This window comes from Dipteris shenzhenensis, chromosome 27 (genome assembly GCF_047967505.1).
Source record: "Dipteris shenzhenensis isolate YYH24624 ecotype China chromosome 27, Dip_SZ_1.0, whole genome shotgun sequence".
NCBI lineage: Eukaryota > Viridiplantae > Streptophyta > Polypodiopsida > Gleicheniales > Dipteridaceae > Dipteris > Dipteris shenzhenensis.
The window spans coordinates 52,039,515-52,062,779 of NC_141622.1; the positions used below are offsets into that span (position 1 = coordinate 52,039,515).

A 23,265-nucleotide genomic window follows, 5' to 3' on the forward strand; every position below is an offset into this window, starting at 1 on the left:
ATGTCAAAGTTGTCCGGATCTTAGAGAATATATTTGTTTTTTACATTCTAAATAATTGTATGGGGAAGTCTTTCAAAGCATACAATTTAGTTCTTTCAAAATGTAATCCTTCTAAGACTTTCTACAATTAATATGGAGGAACTTTATTTCTGTAAGTTCGAGGTGCCTATTTTTTGGACCAAAGCCAAGTAAATTGACATCAGAAAGAGTGAAAGCTCTACATATTAGTGTCTTAGGGAGACTTATTAAACTCTTTTGTAAAAAATGATGTCATCTCCTTATGGGTAAACTTAAGACTTCATCCCTAGGCATCATTACGGGGTTGAGTGAGTCATGGATGGTGAAGGTGCATGCTGTATAAGCACTAGAATCATAATGCACCTTCATGTTACTCTATGCACTAGAATCATGAGGAGCACTAGTTGGAATCAACACGAGGGAGAGAAGGGAGGGTAAAGGTTGAGAAGGGATGTCCATGGAAGCCGGTAAGAGCTTGAAACCTTTCAAGTCTAAGACTTTAAGTGAGATGTATGTTCAGGAAGCTTGAAAATCTGTTAATGTAAGTCCATTCATGCGTTTGCCATTTGGCACACTCCCTTCTGCCCACGAAGTTAATGCCCCTTTCCAAATCGCATCCCAACACGAAAATTGCAGCCGGTTGCCCGGATCCGCAACTGGCTGAATCCCAGTCCTGTGAAACAATTGTGAATGGCATCTATTCGTGTCCATGCTGCCTTGCAGTCATTTCCTTCTTGCCACGCACTGAAGTTCGAAGCTCAAGTCATAGCAGTCGTCTTTTGTAGTCGTCCTTGCATCTCCACATCCCTTAGCGACCGTCGAATTAGCCATATGCCTTCCAAGTTTGTAAATTGGAAAACTCAAGGTTGCTCTTCCGTTTCGCACGAAAGGCCGCTTTTCACAGGTGCTTTGTGTAATGTGAAAAAGCTGTCGAGAATAATCTTTTACTTCATTAATATTGAATTTGACTCCTGTGAACAGTAGGTTCACCTCGTTCTCACTGTAGCTGTGAGTAGCAGTTATACAAGCCAAAAAGAAGCTGTTTTTAGTCGCAAACACTGAGCTTGTTGCTTCTAGCAGGAGAGAATAGGTGTAGATGGTATCTTGAATCAACATCAGATCAAAAGACTTCCTTAAACAGTGGTGGGAGTTATATAAAAACCTGTTAAGTGGGCTCCGTAGAGCAGTTATATTCGTGCTAAATTCAGGTTTGTAAAATGAACCGTGGAGGACTAAACTCCTTTTTGGAGAGGGGGCAGAAACAGAATCTTACAAGCACAGCTTGTGAGATGGATCTCCCACTTATAAGACAGAACGTATCCAATGCTACATACCTAGGGGTCTTGAGGAAGAAATGTTTTGAAAGGAAATAGAAAAAAGGGGAGGGGGGAGGAATTTGGTCGGTGCTGAAGATTTGGTGGGACTGGCTAGTTTGAGTTGATGGTTGGTAACCTAGGGGTGCTTATTGTGATTTTGGAAACTGCGAAGTTTGTCCCGTTGTTTGGGCACATTGCCCCATTCATCTTCACTTTACGACCTCCTTTGCATGACACCTTCCTCCTGCAGATCAGCACACAACTTACAGCCCAGTTTAGCATAAAGGCACATGCAAAGCTTTTATTCAACCCAAACTCCTCATCGTTTCACGCCACTGCGGGGACTAGGCATGTTTCACAAGCTCAGAATCTGTAGCATCTCTGAAGTTTCTCTTTAATTGTCATTGTAATATGATTTAAGCGGCAAGTTAGAAGTTACATGGCAAACTATGACTCAAGGATTTACCTTTACAAGAGAATTCTACAAACAACGTTTGAGCTTGTCTTTGAAATGAACCTTTTAGGGGCCCATGCCTAAAAGTAAAAGGGTGTGGATATATCTCAGTCTGTTCGTTAGCTTCAAAAATGGCAATGCTTGTATTTGCTGCTTTATGGACTGCTATATACTTTCCTTTGCATATTGCTCTAGCCCTTTACTTTTGAGTCGTCTTGTCTGTGCTTTTCTCAGCTTTACAAGCATCACGTGGTCAGCCATTGCCAGATACAAAAGACATGCAAGATAATGAGCTTGAGAGTGGCCGCGATGGCAACGAGGCAGAAGCTGAGTCACAAATTCGTAAGATGAAAGAAAGAGAAACTACAGTTTTTGGAGTGAAATTATCTCCAGATATTATTGCTATTGCAATGGTGTACTTTGTGCAAGGTGTTCTTGGGCTCTCTCGGCTTGCTGTCAGCTTTTTCCTAAAGGATGATCTTCATCTTGATCCTGCAGAGGTTCATCCTTTTGTTTCCAGCCATTTTTTGGGCATAATAAAGAGTGTTTTTTAAAAGCATTGACCATGTTGTTATATATTGCTTTTAGACTTTTGTGGTATCATATGCCTTTAAAGCTTATTATCATCCCGAGGTATCCAAGGGCAGCTGTCCTTGGTGTTATTTATTCACCTCGACATTTAATGATGGTTTATGTAATCTGTCACAATACAGAAGTTTATTTGCTTTGACATGTTGTACATGATAACACTGCAAGCAGGATCAACTTCTAATTTGATCCTGCAAGCATGATAACACTGCCATATGTCATTTCACAAATCGTTGAATTCTCAGATTGTGTTTAGAAATGGACAATGTGAGACTCTTGATTTTGTGTACAAGCTGTGGTACCTTCTTTTAAGCAGGATCAACTTCTAATTTGATCCTGCAAGCATGATAACACTGCCATATGTCATTTCACAAATCGTTGAATTCTCAGATTGTGTTTAGAAATGGACAATGTGAGACTCTTGATTGTGTGTACAAGCTGTGCTACCTTCTTTTAAGCAGGATCAACTTCTAATTTGATCCATGCAGTATTAGTTTTATGAATTTGCTTTATAACCCGCCTATGGGAAGGGCAGGAGCAGTCCACGGAGCAGTTTACTACAAACTCGGAGGAGTCGGATCAGATGCAAGCCAGAGACTGGTTTGATGAAATTTCTCCATTTTCTTCTTCTGAGGACACATTATGTTGTGTCCTCTGCTGATCACAGTGACGAGGATGCTTCAGCAGACCTTGGAGTAGGTCCTAGCTCTAGAGTTTAGGCCCTTGAGGCTTGGTTTATAGGCTCTAGCACAGGCTACAGCCTAGCCAGCTGCTCAATGGTACTTATATGTATTAGTTTTATTATTATTCACGTACTTATGATCCTTGGACCATCTATATTATAAAATTCATATATATTTTGATTCTTGAGCCTTCACTCTTGCCACTTGCGTATTTTCAAATGGCATTGAACTTGAAAGCTGTGCCTTGATTTAAACTATGCACTATAGTGTGTGCGTGTGCGCGCACGTGTGTGTGTGGTTATGATCTTCATTTTAATTGGGTTCATTATTGGGCACTTTGGACCCCATGGAAGGACCGCATGATGGAAATGAGGAGAGGGTGAGAGACTTGATCACATGATTGAAGACAAGAGTTGAGGCATAAACTGATGTTGATAGATTGATAATCACAGCAAGTACATAGCCTCTTTTATAGGTTGGGCAAGCGTTACAGACACCTCATAGATGAGGTCACACACAAGAGAATCTAGATCCTATAATCTAGGTGAGGAATCACATATACCACATGAGGTTGCACAAGTGTCCTCAAGACTCTTCACACTCACATAATTGTAGGACACTCCTAGGACTCTAGGACCACACACACTAGGACCACACACACTAGGACTCCGATTCCAACAAACCCCCCCTCGGAGCTAGGGTGAGAGACTATGACATCATCCAGACTGTGCATCCCAGGCAATCTCAGAGGCTAACAGCTGAGCATAATTTAGAGGTTGAACCAAGCACTCTCATGGCTTAGATGTCAACGTGATTAGAGACTCAAATCTGAGCATGGATGCATGACCAACTCATAGGTCGAGGGAGTACACCAACATCCTGGAACTCGGCCAGGCCTGGTAAAGGAAAGACATAACAACCCCCCCTTGTCTCCTAACTGGGTACATGGAAGTAAGTGGAGCCTTTTATAGGACAAGGCACATAAAATGACAAATTATTACATCATTTTAGGGGGACTACCCTAACACACATGACTCTAGAAAGCCCACTCTTCATCTATCACCTCATGGAGGGATAGACCAGAAATAGCAGCAGTGTAGGCTTGTTCCTCAGGTCCAGAAGGTGTAGCTTCATCGTCTTCGTCCTCGCTTTGCTCCGCAACCAGATTGGCATGTTCTTTGGCTTGTACCTTTGCCATTTTCTTGAAGCAACGATCCTCTGGATGGCCAAGTTTCTGACAGTAATTACATTTAAGAGGTTTTCCGTTCTTCTTGGGCTTATTCTTGAGAAAGAATGCTCTGCCGGATTCGAAGGAAGATTCTGCTTTCTCTGTAAGCCTACGGTCCTCATCAATGAGATGAGCTACCATATCCTTAAAGCTCATATTGCGGCTGACTCTTAGGACAGCAAGGATCTCATTGTACTTGGAAATGTCTTCAATACTGGAGAGAAGTACAGCAACTTGATCATCATCTTCAACAATGGCGCGGATGGCAGATAATTGTTGGAGAATTGACCCAAGATTGCTCAAGTGTTCATTGAGGGTTTTAGTTTCCTTCATCTTGAGCTTGAAGAGTTTTTGTTTGAGAAATACTTTGGAATTATTGATCTTATTTCCAAACAAATTCTCTAACTTTTCCCAAACGTCATTTGCTGTCTTATCAAAATCCACATGGTGGATAAGGTTGTCAGCTAAAGCTAGGCCAATGATAGCCATTGCTTTATCATTTTGGTTCTGCCTGTTGGAGATAAGTGCACACTAAGTGTACTATTTCCTAGTCTACATTTGTCTAAGTCTAAGTCTAAGTCTAAGTCTAGTCTTTATGTCTTGAGTGTGTGCCATGTGGCACTTCTACAATTATCCCATAAGCACTCTTGCCTTATGTCTTGTACTTTGGCCCATATATTTAATGGGTCACATCATTGTAATCAGTCAGTCTAGCTTGTGTCTTGTCTACACTCTTCTCAAGGTATTTCTAGTCTTTCAGTCTTGTTATTTCATTTCCAGTTTCTAGTTCTAGTTCTTCCATATTCCAACTTGGTATCAGAGCATGTAGATCCCCTCTCCTCTCCTCTCACTCTGCTGCAGTCATAGCTTCGTCTTCTCCTTTCAGCTTATCTCTCTCTCCGCCTGCTGCTCCTGTTGGCCACTATATCTGGACCGCGCCCCCTTCTACACATCTGCCTCTTCATCTCAGCCTCAGGCCGCTGTCCATGCTGCACCTTTCTGCCCCGCCAATGCTGCGAGCACCTCTCCATTTTCTGCGCCTTTTTGCTGGAGCTGCTCCTGTTTACTCCAGATCTGCGCAGCTCAGCCACAGATCTGAGCGCCAGATCTGTTGTCATGCCAGATCTGCGCAACATCTGCTGTCACTGACAGATCTGCACCCGCTCCTGCTGTTGTACCTGCTATCCGTACAGCGTCGCCCGTACTTTCGTACGTCATCCATACGCCGCCGTCCGTACTCCGTACTCTGCTCGCCGTCCGTACGCCGCTGACTGTACTCCGTACTCTGCTCGCAGTCCGTACAGCTGTCCGTACAGTCCATACGACTGTACGGAATCCGTACCTGCACAGGCTGACGACTTCTCCAGCTCCATCTTCACGGAGATCTGCATCCTTTTTACACTTCTACTTCTGTCCGGGATTAAGGTACTGAGCTTTTGCCTCTTTCAGTTTGCTTAACAGTCTCTTTTTTTTTGCTGGTTCGTCCTGCTTCGATGGGCTGTCATATGCTATGGCCTTGACAAAGTAGTGAGAGAACCGGCTTCTTGGATCTCTCCTCTCATTTATTTCTGCAATATTGTAAGGGAATAGACACTGCCCTTGCATCCTAGCAAGAGGTAAGACCTTCCCACATGGCATCTTTCTCTCATTCTCTCATATCTATCGACAAATTCAATGGGACCAACTTTCATACTTGGCAGATCAAAATCAAGTGCCATCTTATGAAAGAAGGTCTTTGGGACATTGTTCAACGTGCTGCTCCCGAAGGTCCTTCTGAGCAAGTTGTCACTGCCAAGAATGACAAAGCCTATGCTATTATATTGCTCGGCCTTGGAGATGATTACATTCATCACATCTCCGACATACAGTCTGCTCCTCAAGCATGGATCACTTTGGATACCCTTTTTGGAGCCCGATCTAAAAACTCTAAGATTGCACTTATGATCTCATTCTTTGATCTACATATGCAGGAAGGAGCTACTATAGCCTCTCATGTCAATTATCTTCGCAGTCTTATGGTTCAGCTTGCGTCAGTCAAGTCTCCCATCTCCGAAGATATTGCTATTGCTGTGCTTCTCAAAAGCTTACTTGACTCCTATGCTACTCTTGTCACTACCTTCAAGTATCATAATAATCCTTCTCTTGAGGGTATCATCAATGCTCTCCAAGAGGAAGAAAGAACTCAACAACGAAAGGTAACTGACACTGCATTTTTAGCAAAGAAAGGAAGTTCTAAGGTAAGAAAGCCTTGCATCCATTGTGGCAAAACTAATCATACGGAGAAGGACTGTTTCAAGGCTCATCCATGCACCATTTGTGGCCGTGATAATCACCGGGAGAGGGACTGCTACTCCAAAACCTCTACATCAGCCCCTGCATCTACCTTAGCCCATGTTGCTGCAACATCTCCATCAGTTGATCCTACTATTCCTTCCTCACATGATGAGAAATGGGCTTTCTGATTACTTCTATGTCTTGTTTACCACCTTGACCACCGATGATGTAGGTCAAGGGGTTCTAGTGTCTTGGTCTTTCTATTTGTCTACAGTCAGTCTTCTGTCTATCTAGTCTTGTCTGTTTGTCTATTTGTCTATCAATCTGACTGTGTTTTAGATCCATCTTGTCCCTACCCTTGTGGACCCATATGAGGATATCACTTGAGGAGGGGTGTCTCAGGATCTTTGTCTGTCATGTCTTCTATCTTGTCTCTCAGTCTACCAGTCTTTATGTCTGTCTTCTAGTCTTGTTTTTCTGTCTTACTCCTAGTGTCCACTTAAGGAGGGTGTTGGAGATAAGTGCACACTAAGTGTACTATTTCCTAGTCTACATTTGTCTAAGTCTAAGTCTAAGTCTAAGTCTAGTCTTTATGTCTTGAGTGTGTGCCATGTGGCACTTCTACAATTATCCCATAAGCACTCTTGCCTTATGTCTTGTACTTTGGCCCATATATTCAATGGGTCACATCATTGTAATCAGTCAGTCTAGCTTGTGTCTTGTCTACACTCTTCTCAAGGTATTTCTAGTCTTTCAGTCTTGTTATTTCATTTCCAGTTTCTAGTTCTAGTTCTTGCTTCCATATTCCAACTCTGCCACCAACTGATTCTAGCATCATCACTTTGGGGTTTTGGCTCCTTGCCATTGGTGATATTCCATATCCCTTCTCGCATAAGAAGAAGCCGGAGTTTTGTCTGCCAAGTTGGGAAATTGCTCCCTGAGAATTTCTCGATGAGCAAGGAGTTTTTTATGCTATCCATTGGTGGGAAGGTCTTAGCTGTTATTACAGCTAGTGTCTAAATCCCTTACAATGTTTACTCAGATTTCAAAAAGGGCCCAAATTGTACATGGTAGAAGCTTCAATTATGCCAAAGGAAGACACAGAACGGAACCATGGTAGAAATCCATTAATTTTCAATTCTGCTTTAACATCTTCCTTGCGGATAATCCTCAAACAGTTTAGAAATAAGACTGGCTGTTTCTTCCAAGGGCTTTGTATACCCTTCGCTTCTTTAGCTGCAACTCTGTCTTCAAATCCGAATGAAAGAAAGCCATAAAATCACAGAATTACTCGGCCAATGATCACTTGTATCAATACTTGAGCATATTAAGCTCCATGGACTTCTCATTTATGAGTAGTGTCTTCCTGAATCAAATTCGAGAAAACAATCCACTATTCTCCTTGCATTTCCATACAAGGGTTATATCTTCAAATAAACAGAAGGCAAAATTTATCAACATAAAAGAGATACTTAGCCTTAGACGTTTGTAAAAACTATTTCTTGGAGCCTTTCTTTGTCTTCTTTCCTTGAGAGACTCTTCAAGTCTTCTCAAATGGAGTGATTTGCAGATAAATTCCATATTGATACTTTTCCAAGTAATATGAACCTGTTCTTAGAATCGCGTTGGAAAGAACTTTCTTTAAAGAATTTCTCAAATTTCCATTCACTGATTATGTCGCCAAACACTTACCATGCCTGTTAGGTGTTAATGTACTACTCCCAAAACTTCTCCGTCCAAAAGAGTATATTACTGACGGATTAACTATAAACTTGTATCACTCTGGCCACATTAATCCATGCGAGATCATAAAGATTTCTATTTATTCTACAAACAGGTCCCAATAAAGGAAAACTGTAGGATGATAAAATCTTGACTTGGCCAACAATGACCATAGAAAAATACTGTCATGTAAAGAGCTAGTGCTTGAGCATATCATGCTCCATAATAAGAAACAATAAAACTGAATATCATAACAAAAATCTTCTGAAATGAGATAACTTGAAACATATAACTGTGTCATAATGAAATAAACCATATTCATGACTGTAGACGATATTCAGGGCTAACTTAGAACATAGTACCCTCAAGTGGGGTTTTTGTTTCCCAAAAACTCTTCAACCCATGCTTGAATCATATAAACTAATTGACTTGGAATGGGCTTGTGAGACCAATCTGGGCTAACTTATGACATAGTACTTTCAAGTGGGGTTTTTGTTTCCCAAAAACTCTTCAACCCATGCTTGAATCATATAAACTGATTGCCCTGGAATGGGGTTGTGAGACCAATCTTTCCAACTATGTATTCCCCCAGTATCCATGCTGGAAGAATATTGTGAGTCTATAATCTTGACCAGATAAAAGAAACCAGCTCCTTAACAATATGTTGGGATATTATAACTGGACTCCTCCAAAACTGATATAATATAACTTGGAATACATAGCCGTGTGAAAACTGATTTTACACCCTCTTGCAAGTCATGAAAAGACATCCCATATCGCCGATCATAGTAATTAATGCCATAGCTCCATAGATCTTTGGCATAAGACTTGAATATCTTTGCTGTGTCCAATGCTTGGGTTTTGTCTCATCAAGAATTCTTCCAAAATCCTTCCAAAATCCATGGAAACATAAAACTTTGAGAAATAATCAAATTAAGTGTATATTGCTCTTGTTTTCCTGAAATAAACAAGGAAAACAACATATAAAGATGCAGGGCTTAGAGACAAAACAGAAGAATAACTTATTAAATCAAATATACTTAGCCTTTATTGGGAACCGATTTTTAATAATGAGGTTTCCACATGTATCTAATCCTTTGATCATGCTTGTAATCTTTGTGATCCTTGGGTTTTTGATTCCCATAAAGATGCAGGGCTCAGAGACAAAACAGAAGAATAACTTATTAAATCAAATAACTTAGCCTTTACTGGGAACCGATTTTTAATAATGAGGTTTCCACATGTATCTAATCCTTTGATCATGCTTGTAATCTTTGTGATCCTTGGGTTTTTGATTCCCATAACTTCTTCATCAAGATCATCATCTGGCCCTACGGGACCTCTCTGGCTGGGCTGTTTGGTGGCTGAGCTTCCATGTTCTGAAGTCATGATGTGCTTGGGAGATCAAGCCCAACCTATTTCGCAGCTAGATTGATCAGAAAAACACTGAATCATTGAGAAGAAAACCATCAGGATTTAGTCGCACTTTAGATGACTCCAAGATCTTGAACGGAAATCAAATATTTCTGCAGTAAATCAGCAAAACGATTTGCCGTTTTGGAATAACAACTGAACTGAATCAGATCGCCAGGGGATAGGACTGTTCCTGAAATTGAAATTTGCTGTGAAATGACAGCAAATAAGGCTGAGTTGCCCACGCCAAGTTTCGCTAAAATTCAGGGGCTGCTTGCAGATCAAAACACTTGTGCTTTGTTCACAAATTTGAAACAATCTAACAAGACTGAAGAGGCAGATCTGAATTGCTATCAAATTAGAAACTCCTTTTCTGGATCTTGGTGTTGAAAAACTCTCTTTTGGGCTGCAGATCTGTTGTCTTCTATAATTCGCCGGTGCCCCTTCTGCGTCGGGTAGTTCTTTGGATTGTTGCCACAAAGGGAAGTGGCAAGGCTGAGCTCTAATACCACTGTAACCAGCCTAGAAACCCTAAAACCAATTGGTAATCAGCCTTAAAACCCTAAAATGAATCACTTCTGGTAAAAAGAACAGCCTAGATCCTCAATTTGCAATGGTTGGATGCCAATTGTAGCAGAAGAACATAATTCGCAGCAAAGAATCTCAATTTACAACGTTCCAAGTGAAATCATAGAAATAGATTCGCTGTAGATAATCCTGTAGATAATCTCCAAGGAAGAATTCGAATTTCAAGAATATCAGGGAAAAATAGCATCTGATAGCTCCATCTGACGGGGAGCAACAACAGATTGCTTCTGGGAATCAAAACAAACACACACACACACACACACAGAGATTAACGTTTGTGTGAGGCCTCACGGGCCTATGAGACAAAGTACACACCAAAAGGTAACTCATACAAGCCACTGAGGGCTGAAGCAAAAGGTTCACTAAGACCCTTGCTGAAAGTTAAAAAGCTAAAGTGCTAAAACTAATGAATAAGTGTCGAAATGCTAGAGTAGCGAAAGCCAAATAACAGAGGGGTGTCAGGTGCTTAGAGCTAGCACCCCTAGTACATGCTCAGGTTTCGTATATCTAGGTAACCTAGTGGCTCTCTGATGAGATGTGAGGAGATCTCGTATCTGTGTCTGTCGAGCTGTCTCGCGGCGTGGGGGAGGGTGTATTATGAAGTTTCATTACGGCATCCTTTACCCCTCCTCTAGTGAAGAGGGTGCAGGATGTGGGATGAGGTAAGTGTGAGAGATTAGGGACTGGCTGATTTGGGATGTCATAAAGTGTGCGTGCATAATCAAACCAGATCTGGGTGTCAGTGAGTGGCGGAGGGGACTGTCCTTCTAGAAATCTCCGCAAGAAGTCCTTAGAGTTGTTACTAAACAAAATGTTCAGTAGCTCCTCCTCGTTTCGACGAACGAAGTCTAGTTTCTTCCTCTGTACCATTCTACGGTATTCACGTAGCGTATCTGGTGCGCTTGGAAGACTGTTTTTGGTTTTGAATCTGAGTTGACGGCGTAAGGCCTTACACTCATCATTGTACCAACTATTACAGGGTACAATTCCAGGGGGTGGTGGGCGGGTGGAGCGGGTGGTGAGGGGAAAAGCATGAATGGCAGCCTCGTGTAGTGAGCGGGTGACAAGGGCAGCACGATCCTCTAAAAGGGGTATGAAGTCAATATAAGCGAGAAGTATGTACAGATGGCCAGATTAAGAAGGTGAGTGATCCCGATCAAAGTGTATATCGTGGTAGGTGGAGTAAGCACTGAGTGGGGTGGAAGATGCTGTGCGAAGGGAGGTGGAGATGCGAAAGAAAAGGTATGTATGATCAGCCCCTGGGGGGAGAGGTGCTACAGTGAAGTCAGTAATGCGAGATGTGAAGACAGGGGATCCCATGATGTAATCAACAACACTGGAGCCCTTACCATGTGGAAAGTATGTGAAACCACCTGAAGCGGGCCATCTGTCAAGACCATTATAGATAATGAGATCATGTATCTTGCCTAGGTCTAATGGGGCCTGCCCATAAGATGAGAATGGACCTCGCCTGTCAACTGAAACCCGTAGCATACCTACCTCCTCAAGGTCAACATCTGCCAGTAGAGTGGAATCATCTCTGAAGTCAAGAAGTGGTACCTGACGGGCTTTTGTCCTCGCGTTGAAGTCCCCCAGTGGAAGGACTTCTCCGCGGCTAGAAAAGAGAGAGAGAGAGAGAGAGAGAGAGAGAGAGAGTTTATTAAAGTCTTCGAAAGACCGATGGGTCTATGAGACTGCGAAAAAACCTGAATACAATGAGCTGTGGTAGTGGAGCTACTAAACGAGCATCCACACCAATGCAGAATGCAAAAAAAAGCAAAATGGTAGTACTAAGTCCTAAGTACAACATAGTCATATCCGGACTATATATATATCAATCTCAACATCATCGTCGGCATCATTATAACCATCATCATCATCATCGTCAACAGACATCAGGATGGATGAGGTTGTGGAAGCGGAGGCATGAGGTCAGCAATAGAACGCTGTCGCCCCCTCAAGGGTGCAGTCCTGGTACGTCTCCTGGTCGTAGCTCTGTGTCTAACCAAGGCCACTGTGACCCCCGTCGGTCAGGCTCCGACCCTAAACAAGGAGGGGATGTCCCCAAGTGTGATCTATGAGTCAACCCTTTGTTTGAGCTGTCGGGTCACAGGCTCCGGGTCACGGTCATGTCGAGGTCTCGCCTCGTGGGGATCTATGTGATCTGGCTGAAAGAACTCCGTGATAGAGCTCTGAGAGGTGTCAGTCGAGGGAGAAGTCTGCTCCTGTCTCTGTGCTCAGAGTACCCTATCGCGGTGTCTGAGCATCTCATGAATAAAACCAGTCAAACATCGCTGGTCTGGGTAGGAGAGGACACGGGCCAACATCCCATAACTATCTCTAAAGAGGCAGTAGAAACGCCCTCGGCGGATCTCATAGCAAACAGGACACCTGAAGATGAAATGCCCCTCTGTCTCAACGTCCTACATGTTACACGGTGTGCATATGCGCCTCTCCCTGGGTAACCGCTCGGCTCGGCCGCTCTCGATACGAAGTTTGTGTGAAGAGACCCGGAACTGCCCAAGGGAGATCCTCAGCGAGTGGGGTAGGTGAATTTGTGTGTATCCTGGTGGATCAATGAATCCCTCCGCTGTGATATGTAAGAAGTGATTTGTGTAGAAGTCGAGCTTCACTGGAAGATCACTCGGGCCCAACTAAGTCCGGAATGTGGAAGACAAGAGAGCCACGTCATTTGCATAAAGTAATATCCGGATCAGCGTGCTCGCGAGAGAGCAACCTACCCCACCTTGTGCCTACATCACTATCTCGAGCTCGTCAATGTAGAGGCCAAACAAGGTAGGTGATAATGGGCACCCTTGTTTGACCCCGATAGTGCTCATGATCTTGTCTGTCCATCCAGGTCCTATCCAGACTCTGCCTGAAACTCGCTCATAAAGTGCCATGACAGTCCAAATGATCTCCTGGTCGTAACCCAGATCCTGTAGGCATCATATGAGGTGGGCTCTCGGAATGGTGTCAAATGCCTTGTGGAAGTCCACAAAGCAACAATAAACCCTCTGCTTCCGTGCCCTCGCCTCCTCGATGATACACCTAAGCGCGAGAATGTTGTCCATGGTCCCATGATCCCGCATGAAACCGGCCTGTCCCGCTGCTCTGAGTCCTCGACACTCCGCAAATCTGCTGACCTCAGAATCAAGTACTAATGCATAAATCTTGGACATGACATGTCCAATCATAATGGTTCATGGGATCCCCTGCCTTGTGGATGGGTGAGATAGTGTTGATGGTCTAGGTGCGTGGAAACCCCAAGCAAACGGCTTCATTAAATAGCTTTGCTAAGATCGGGGCTAGGAGGCTAATCCCATATGCAATGAACTCAGTGCATAGTCCCTCATGATCCTTCGCTCGGCCATTATGAAGTTTCATTACAGCATCCTTTACCCCTCCCCTAGTGAAGAGGGTGCAGGATGTGGGGCGTGGCATATGTGATAGGTTAGGGGCTGGCTGATTTGGGATATCATAGAGCGTGCATGCATAATCAAACCACACCTGAGTGTCAGTGAGTGGTGGGGGGGACTGTCCCTCTAGAAATCTCTGCCAGAAGTTCTTAGAGTTGTCACTGAACAGAATGTTCAGTAGCTCCTTCTCGTTCCGACGCACGAAGTCAAGTATCTTCCTGCGTACTAGACGGCGGTGCTCGCGTAGCGTCTCTAATTTGCTCGGAAGGCTGTTTTTTTGTTTCGAATCTGAGCTGACGGCGTAAAGCCTTACACTCATCATCATACCAGCTATTACAGGGTACGGTCTCAGGAGGTGGTGGACGAGTGGAGCGGGTGGTGTGGGGAAAGGCGTGAAGAGCAGCCTCGTGTAGTGAGCGAGTGACTAGGGCAGCATGGTCTTCTACTAAGGGTATAAAGTCAATGTATGTGAGAAGAATGTATAGACGACCAGAGTAAGTAGGTGAGTGATCGTGATCAAAGCGTATATCACGGTAAGTGGAGTAAGAGCTCAACGGGGTAGAAAGTGCTGTGCGGCGGGGGTAGAAATGCTAAAGAAAAGATAGGTATGATCAGCCCCTGGAGGGAGAGGTGCTACGGTAAAGTCAGTGATGCGAGATGTGAAGGTAGGGGATCCCATGATGTAGTCCACAACACTGAAGCCTCCCCCATGTGGAAAGCAAGTGAAGCCACCTGATGCGGGCCATCTGTCAAGACCATTATAGATAATGAGATCATGCATCTTGCCGAGGTCTAATAGGGCCTGCCCATAGGATGTGAGCGGTCCTCGTCTGTCAGCCGAAACTCGTAGCATACCTGCCTCCTCAAGGTCAATGTCTGGCAGTAGAGTGGAATCATCCTTGAAGTCGAGGAGTGGTGCATGACGAGCGCCTGTTTCTCGCGTTGAAGTCCCCAACTAAGAGGACTTCCCCGTGGCTAGAGAAGTCAACGATGGACTAATAAAGAGCAGCAAATGGGGATGTCTCATCCTCCCCTCGAATATCTCTGGCAAAGCGGGAGGTCTCGGGGGGGGAGTAGCAAACTGCAATAAACAAATCCCGGCTATCCATGTGTCGGATCCGAATCCAGAGAAACCTGGAGTGTGGATCTCTCTGCTCCACTAAGATGGTTCCCAAAAGTGTGGATCTGTAAAGGATTGCGACTCCTCCTGATCTTCGAACCCCTCCTGTATCCCTCGTCTCATCTCTATAGGCAGACTCCCATGTATATCCGTTGACTACTGGTAGTGGGTGCTCTGGGCTCTGATGTGTGCGTGTGTAAAAGACTATGTCGTGACCTGTATAGGATTCCAAGAAGTTCCTTGGTTCTGACCATAAGGTACCATTACAGTTCCAGATGGTACAGGATAGGGTCTCGGACTTCTGAGTCTCATAGACCCTGCCTCCCTATGCGGGAGGAGAGGTGGGTGCCCGACAGGGGCCTGTAAGGAGTCGTCCATGTTGGGGTAAAGGCACATTGCCACCCTTTAAAATGTTACGACCGCTATGACTGTCTTAAGACAGTCATAGGGTGAATACCTAATCCTAATAAAACCTTTGAGTTTGTGGTGTGGCTTAACACATTCTTACACACCCACACTCCCTAGTGTCGACTGTCTCCTACCGTTCCACCCCCCTCTTTCCCTCACAAGTGGTATCAGAGCCACCCTCTCCCTCTCACTCCGGTCTACCCATCCCCTCTCTTCCAGCGTTTCCCCTTTCGGTGTAGGCAGCAGCGAGCACGCACATGTGCTTCAGGGCGGCAGCAGCAAGCAGGGCGAGCTCTTTCAGCTCGCAATCGCTGCTCAAAGCAGCAGCAGCCGCGCGCAACAGGTGAGCGACCAGCCGCGCGCAGCAGGTGTGCGAGCAGCCATAGCTGCAGCAGCAGCTAGCAGCACAGCCGCGCGCAGCAGGTGTGCGAGCAGCCATAGTTGCAGCAGCAGCTAGCTGCTGCTAGCTGCTACCAGCAGCCGGCTGCAGCCAGCCGACCGGCTGCAAGGCAGCAGCCGACCAGCCAGTCGCGACCGCGACCAGCCGCGACAGGCAGCCGGCCGTGCAGCTGTTAGCTGCGGGTTGTGTGACCAGCAGCAGCCGGCTGCACACAGGCAGCCGACCTCCATCAGCGGGCTGTGAACAGCCGTGCACAAACCGGCCACGCACAGATCTCCTGTTCAGCAGCGTCCTCGGGACGCGTGCACGTACAGGTACAGCCGTACCGGCTGTACCCTCAGCCAAGGTTCGAGTGCATTTTTTTTTTGAGAATTTTGACTTTTTTTTTTGGGGATCCGTGCCCTCGTAGGTACAGAAGGTACAGCTGCACAGGCACAGACAGACTTTGTTCGGGGAAGAAGGAAAAAGTGAGAGCAGTTTGCTCTTTTGCGTGGTACTTGCAAGTACACGCAGGTACAGAAGTACAATGAGGTTTTTTCTTGATGCATTCCCGGAATTTTCAGTTTTAAAACTGTGTGTTTGAGGTACAGCAAGTACACTCGTGTCCCTCGTGCTTGAGGTGACTAGTGCCACAGTGTGTGGTGGTTGCACAGTTATTTTTCGGGAAGGTCAGATGCCTTGATTTGCAGAGGGCTTTTATGCTTACACTGAGTGCAAATCTCAGTTTTTGGGTGACTATTACAAAGGGCCTTTGCCTGGAAGTGTATGCAGTGTATGCCTTGAGGCAGTGTGGAGCCAGGGTGCCCACATTGGTCTCGTTTTCTGCAGTGTATCAGTGACATTTCTTTGCAGGTCACATTTTGTGTACGGCACTTAGAAAATCTCAGTTGAGCCACGCTTGGCCAGGGCGCATCGAGTTTACTCGGTCCCTAACTGTCCATCGTTGACAGTGCTCAAAAGACTTTCTTTTCGGTGTTTGTACGTTGGGATCTGTGTTGCTACTGTGCACACAGGCAGTTTATGCATTACATTGTCAGGTGAAAGTGCCAGGAGAGCGCTGAATTTTGTATGCTACCTCATTGTTGAGGGTGTTTATCACTTGGTATAGGTATTGATCAAGGGGCTTTTGCTCAGATTGTGCTTGAAAGCACTTTGGTCACTGTGTAGAGACTTCAGATGCCTTTTATCCCCTTGACATAAGGGTGATTTGTTGGGATTTGTCCAGTGCTTTGTTGCAGGTTTGTGACAGGCTGAGGTGTTTGGAGCATTTTTCAGTGGTCAGTATAGTGTATGCCAGGTGGTTGATGCATGTTTAATCAGTGCAATACCTCATCTGAGGTGGGAGAAGTGTCCAGGACAGCAGTGTTTTGTGCTTCGTCAGATGATGATGCACTGATAAAACACTTGTGGAACAGCTGCAGCAATTCTGTAGTTACTGTTTTATGCCTATTTGAGCACGGTATAGTGTGTCAGAAGGTACAGTGACTGGAGGGAAAATTTTCTGTTTTGCTGCAGGATTTTTGACAGTAAAAAACAGCACTATTGTGAGTGCTCCTGGCTCTTGATAGAGCAGGTTTTCTGAGAAATCAGAATTTTATTTAGTCATTTTTTGACTTACAGGGAGTCTGGCACTTTCCTTGTCTGATATGGCATCAGGGGGAAGTGAATCCTCAATGCTGAACATAAAGAAATTGGAAGGGGCACACAATTATGCATTATGGGCAGAACAGTGTTTGAATGTACTTCTGTTGAAGAAGATTTCTAAGCCCATAAGGTTGAAGGGTGTCCAGCCATCTGGGATGGCAGATGATGAGTGAGAGGAGCTTGATTTGTCCGCAAGGGCGTCTATCATGCTTACTCTCACTAATTCTCTTGTGTTCAATGTTCAGGCAGAAAAGACCTCTTATGGCCTATGGCAGAGGTTAGAAGAGTTGTATGCCCAAAAGAGCTCAGCCAGTAAGGTTTATTGGCTGAAAAAGCTCGTTGACCTTCGCATGAAGGAAGGTACAGCTATGACCTTACATTTGAGTGAGTTCAATGCCATCTTTACACAGCTTATCGCACAGGGATTGAACCTTGATGAGGAGTTCAAGGCTACTTTCTTGTTGTGTACCCTCCCTGAGAGTTGGGACACTTTCAAGACCACCCTGTCAAATTCAAATGTCACTCTTATGTATGCTGATGTGGAAAGCTCTCTCCTTATGGAGGAGATGAGCAGGAAGAACAATATGGGCAGCAAGTCTTCCAATGCTTTGCAGGTACAAGATAGAGGTAGGACTCAGCAGAAGGGGATATCTGCTGGCAAGTCCAAATCCCGTAGTCAGTCCCGTGGTAAGAAAGATATTGAATGCTTTTACTGTGGCAAAAAGGGACACGTGAAGTCTAAGTGCTTCAAGTTTATACGGGATCAGAAAGCCAAGAAGGCTGAGGCAAAGGATGCAAGCAGTGGAAGCAAAGGCAAAGGCAAGGCCAAGGGAGATGACACTGATGCAGTGAATGTTGCAGCAGAGGACAGTGATAGTGACAGACATGATGTATTATGTTCTTCTGCTGTAATTGCACATACATTGGTTGTTGATGGCCATGACATGCACACCTGGCTCTTGGATTCAGGTGCTTCTTTTCATGTTACGCCTCATAGGGAGTGGTTTACTTCCTACACAGGTACTCATGGAGTTGTTCACCTTGGGAACAACTATGCATGTCAGATTGCAGGGATTGGCAGTATACAGATAGTATTCCCTGACGGACGCATATTTATGCTTGATGGTGTTCGCCATCATGTGCTGCAAATCAAGAAAAATCTGATTAGCACTGGCTTATTGGATGACAGTGGTTACCACACCACATTTGGGGATTCCAAATGGGTAATTACTGATGGCCAGGTTGTAGTGGCTGAGGGTTATAAGAGTGATACCTTGTACCCTCTTTATGTTTCCAGTGTAGGTAATCATGTTGTTGCCATAACCGAGCTGCCGAAGGTTTCATTGTGGCATAGCCGGTTGGGACACATGTCCGTTAAAGGAATGTAAGAACTGTCACGTTTGGGTTATCTGCCGTCTCTTTCTTTTTCAGATTTGCCTACTTGTGATCATTGCATTTTTGGAAAGCATTCTATGACTCCTCATAAGAGGAGAACTCCCCAGAATAGAGCACCGCTTGATCTAGTGCACACTGATTTGTGTGAGATGCCACAGCTATCACTAGGGGGTGCAAAGTATTTTATTACTTTTATTGATGATGCCACACGCAAAGTGTGGGTCTATTTCTTAAAGCATAAAAGCGATGCCTTAGATGCTTTTAAGAAGTTTGTCGCTCAGGTTGAGAATCGGACAGGTTGCAGGCTGAAATGCCTCAGATCCGATAATGGGGGTGAGTATGTGTCACATGCTTTTGTACAGTTATGCGAAGCTAAGGGCATTAAACAGGAACTCACAGCCCCTCATAATCCACCTCAAAATGGTGTGAGTGAGCGGATGTATTCAGGAGAAAGTTCGATGTATGTTGTCTTATGCTGCATTGCCCCATGGCTTTTGGGCAGAAGCCATGCAAACAACAGTTCACCTAATTAACAGGTCACCGAACAAGGCTTTGGAGCTGAAAGTGCCAGAGGAGGTGTGGTTTGGCAAGCCACCTTCATACAAGCACTTACGTGTGTTTGGCTGCGAGTGTTTTGCTCATGTATGCAAAGAACTGCGCACCAAACTGGAGCCAAAGTCTTTCAGATGCATCTTCATGGGTTACGGTGACGAAGGTGAAATGGGGTACAGGTTATGGGATCCTATCAAACGGAAGATTATACGCAGCAATGACGTCATCTTTAAAGAGGATAGTGTACACAAAGAACCCGTGCAACCTGTGGAATACAGGAGGGTTGTTTATGATGATGTCGGACAGCAAAGAATGCCCATTAATATGCAGCAGCAGGCTGCTGTAAATAACCCTGTTCAAGAGGGTATACAGGCTGAAAATCAGCCAGACAATTTTGCCAATGATGCACCACTGGATATGCCAGCAAATGGCGATGTAGGACAGCCAAATATGGTGGTACAGCCACCCGTCATGCATGACGAACAGGCTAGACAGCAGCCTAATACGGAGCATTTTGTTAGGAGGAGCAACCGGGTACAACGGCCTCCTGACAGGTTTGTTCCAGGAGCCAATAATGTGGCTGATTTTATCATGCTGACAGATTGTGGTGAGCCTTCCAGCTTCAGGGAAGCTATGGGAAGAACAGAGAAAAGGAAGTGGGAGAAAGCCATGCAGTCAGAAATGGACTCCTTACTTCATAATGATACATGGGACTTGGTGCAGCTACCTGCAGGCAGAAAGGTTTTGCCATGCAAGTGGGTTTACAAAGTCAAAGTGGATTCAAATGCTTTACCGAGGTATAAGGCCAGATTGGTTGCCAAGGGATTTAAGCAGGAGAAGGGCATTGACTTTGATGAGATCTTTTCCCCTGTAGTCAAGATGACTACTTTGAGAGCCATGTTAGCTCTTGTTGCTCATGAGGACATGGATTTATGTCAGATGGATGTGAAGACTGCTTTTCTTCACGGAGATCTCCATGATAAGATCTACATGAGTCAGCCAGAGGGATATGCTGTTAAAGGGAAAGAGCAGCTTGTGTGTAAGCTCAAGAGGAGCTTGTATGGACTCAAGCAGGCGCCAAGAGAATGATACAAGAAGTTTGATGCCTTCATGCAGTCCCAAGGGTATCATAGGTGTGAGACCGATCACTGCTTGTACACCAAACGGGCAAAGGAGGGCAGTTTGATGCTACTCATTCTATATGTGGATGACATGCTGATTGCCAGCAAATCTCAGCAGGAGATTATTGCTTTGAAGAAGCAACTACGTAAGTCTTTTGACATGAAAGACTTGGGTGATGCAAATCACATACTGGGTATGCGGATTACTCGTGACAGGTCTAAGGGACTTTTGTTTCTGTCACAGGAAGAGTACATTGGCAAGGTACTGCAGAGGTTTAAAATGGAGGGGGGGAAGCCTATTAGTACCCCGTTGCCTCCTCATTTAAAACTCAGCAGTAAGGATAGCCCCAGATCAGATGATGATAAGGCTGAGATGGCCAAGGTTCCGTATGCATCTACAGTTGGTTCTTTGATGTATGCCATGGTTGCCACTCGTCCGAATATTGCTTTTGCGGTGGGAGTCATCAGCAGGTATATGGCAAATCCAGGCAAGCGGCACTGGGAAGCAGTGAAAGGCGTCTTGAGGTATCTCAAGGGTACCAAAGACTTGTGCATATGCTATGATAGGCAGGATGCATTGGTGCATGGTTTTACAGATTCAGACTATGCAGGAAATGCAGATAACCGGAAGTCTACTACCGGTTATATTTTCACATTTGCAGGAGGTGCTATATCATGGGTGTCTCGGTTGCAGAAATGCATTGCACTGTCAACCACTGAAGCTGAATATATTGCAGCCACTGAGGCTTGCAAGGAAGCAATATGGCTTACTCGGCTGGTGGGAGATTTGGGCATTACAGGAGATATGCCAGTTTTGCATTGTGATAGTCAGAGTGCTATCATGTTGGCAAAGAATCCGGTCTTTCATCAGAAGACCAAGCACATAGATGTGAAATACCATTTCATCAGAGAGGTACTGGAAGACAAGCGGCTTGAGCTTGTGAAGGTGCATACTGATGATAATCCTGCAGATTTGCTCACTAAGAGCTTGCCTACAGAGCGGTTTGCACATTGTCGCCGCATCATGGGATTAGGTTGAGACCATTCTTATTTTATGGTCTTGTATACAGTGACTGTATATTGCTGTAATTTTTATTCTTTTCTCCCCTTTAGGCACATTGGCCTTTAGGTGGGAGGTTGTTGGGGTAAAGGCACATTGCCACCCTTTAAAATGTTACGACCGCTATGACTGTCTTAAGACAGTCATAGGGTGAATACCTAATCCTAATAAAACCTTTGAGTTTGTGGTGTGGCTCAACACATTCTTACACACCCACACTCCCTAGTGTCGACTGTCTCCTACCGTTCCACCCCCCTCTTTCCCTCACAGTCCATCTCATACTACTACCCACTTCCTCTCTTTGGGGGCCTGATCCCGCTACTGCAACAGGAAATGCCTCTCCTCAACCTGTAGTGGAGTGAGGTCCTCGTCCATGGAGATTGCTGGCTGGTCTCGTAAGGTTGACCTACGACGTAAAGCCGAAAGTCGTGCTTGGGCGTCATGGAACCGGATGATAAGGGGTTGCTCTCGGTTGGGGTCCCTCCCAACCCGCCATGCTCTCTCAATCCTGTGCTTAGTCACCCCTAGGGTAGTGGTCACGAAGGCGTGCGCATGTGCCATCGCGGTAGCCTCAGTGCGGGGAATCCCACGTACTCTGATGTTGAGAGCCTTACTGGCTCTCTGCTGTTGCTCTAGGAGGGTAGCCGAAACGGTTACCCTTGCAGGGTCCCGTTTGGCTACGTCGACCCATCTGGATGTCTCCTAGATGGTAGATTGCATGGTCGCAATCTGTGCCTCCACAACTGGGGGTGCTCCCTGGGACTGTACGTACAGCAGTGACCTCCTGTCGGAGCCGTGAGATCTACTGTTTGAGCCCCTGAATAAGATCAGCCCGGACTTGGATAGAGACTGCTTCTGTATGAGTCGTGCCTGCTCCTGGGTGAAGTGTGTTTGCTCGTGTGCGAAGTGTGACAGCTCCCTCTTGTGCTCTCGGATGCTTTGGACCTCCATCAGCAAATACTCCCAAGCCTCTGATGGGTCAGCTCGTCTGTGCTCTAACGGATGCTGATAGGACTGTGGCCTGAAAGTGTGAGGAAGAGACTGGAGGGTGGGTGATGACTAGGTAAGATGGGTGCGGTATGGGGATGATGAGGCGATCCCAGCAGGGTGAGGGAGTGTGGGCTGACTAAGAGGCAAAGGGGAGAGAAAGGTCGAGTAGTGCGGAACAATGTACGACCCCTCCAAAATAGGTGTCATAATCGGAGAGAGAATTGTAGCGGGAGAATAAGGGAGAGATGGTGTCAATGACAAACCCCTCTATCCTAGGGGAGGATGGGGCAATCGATGCCATGGGTAGGGGTATATCAGAGCCAGTAGCTGTAACAGTAGAGGTTGTGGGCGGAAGTGGAGCTGGAACTGGAACTGGAGCAGGAGTAGATGCTGAGGCTGAGTATGAGGATGTAGCTGATGTAGCTGAGATCAAAGCTAAGACTGAAGCTGGAGCTGAAGTTGAGGCTGTGGTTGAAGCTAAGGCGGAAGTGGGCCTCGCCTTGCTTTGCTGTCCACTCCGAGTCCACTGCGGTTGTATCGTGTGTTCACATCTTCGAGTTTCAACTGTGTCTGTTTTTTCTTGGCGGCTTTATGTGTATCCTTGCCACCTTTTCCCATTTCGTTTGATTGACCCATGTTTGGTGCAGGTCTTAGTGCAAGAGCGGGAGCGGGAGCATGAACATGAGCTCCCTCCCCATGATGGGAGGTACCCCCAGGGGGGGGGGCTGAAAAGAGGCTGAGGGGTGGTGGGGAGGCTGTAGGTAGGCTGAGAGCAGGCGGGGGGGCTAGTAGGGAAGGGGGGGGGGGGGTGGCTGGAGAGCAGGCGGGGGTGGCTGAGTGGTAGAGGGAGTAGCTGAGGGGTCGCGAGGGGG

The 23,265-nt window shown here is 45.5% G+C and overlaps 1 protein-coding gene across 2 annotated transcripts in view; it reads left to right on the forward strand.

Annotated features, from left to right (window-relative positions):
- The first annotated feature begins 376 nt into the window (after positions 1–376).
- LOC147884483 (Major facilitator superfamily protein) overlaps positions 377–23,265 on the forward strand; it is a 74,850-nt gene continuing 51,961 nt past the window's right edge. The window contains exons 1-2 of one of the 2 annotated variants that reach the window (XM_087398381.1): positions 377–485; positions 2,023–2,288. In XM_087398381.1, the coding sequence (XP_087254507.1) occupies positions 470–485; positions 2,023–2,288 (282 nt within the window). In that variant the 5' untranslated portion in view covers positions 377–469. Of the gene's footprint in view, positions 486–531; positions 923–2,022; positions 2,289–23,265 lie in introns of those variants that run through there. The other variant, XM_087398380.1, reaches the window with a different exon arrangement.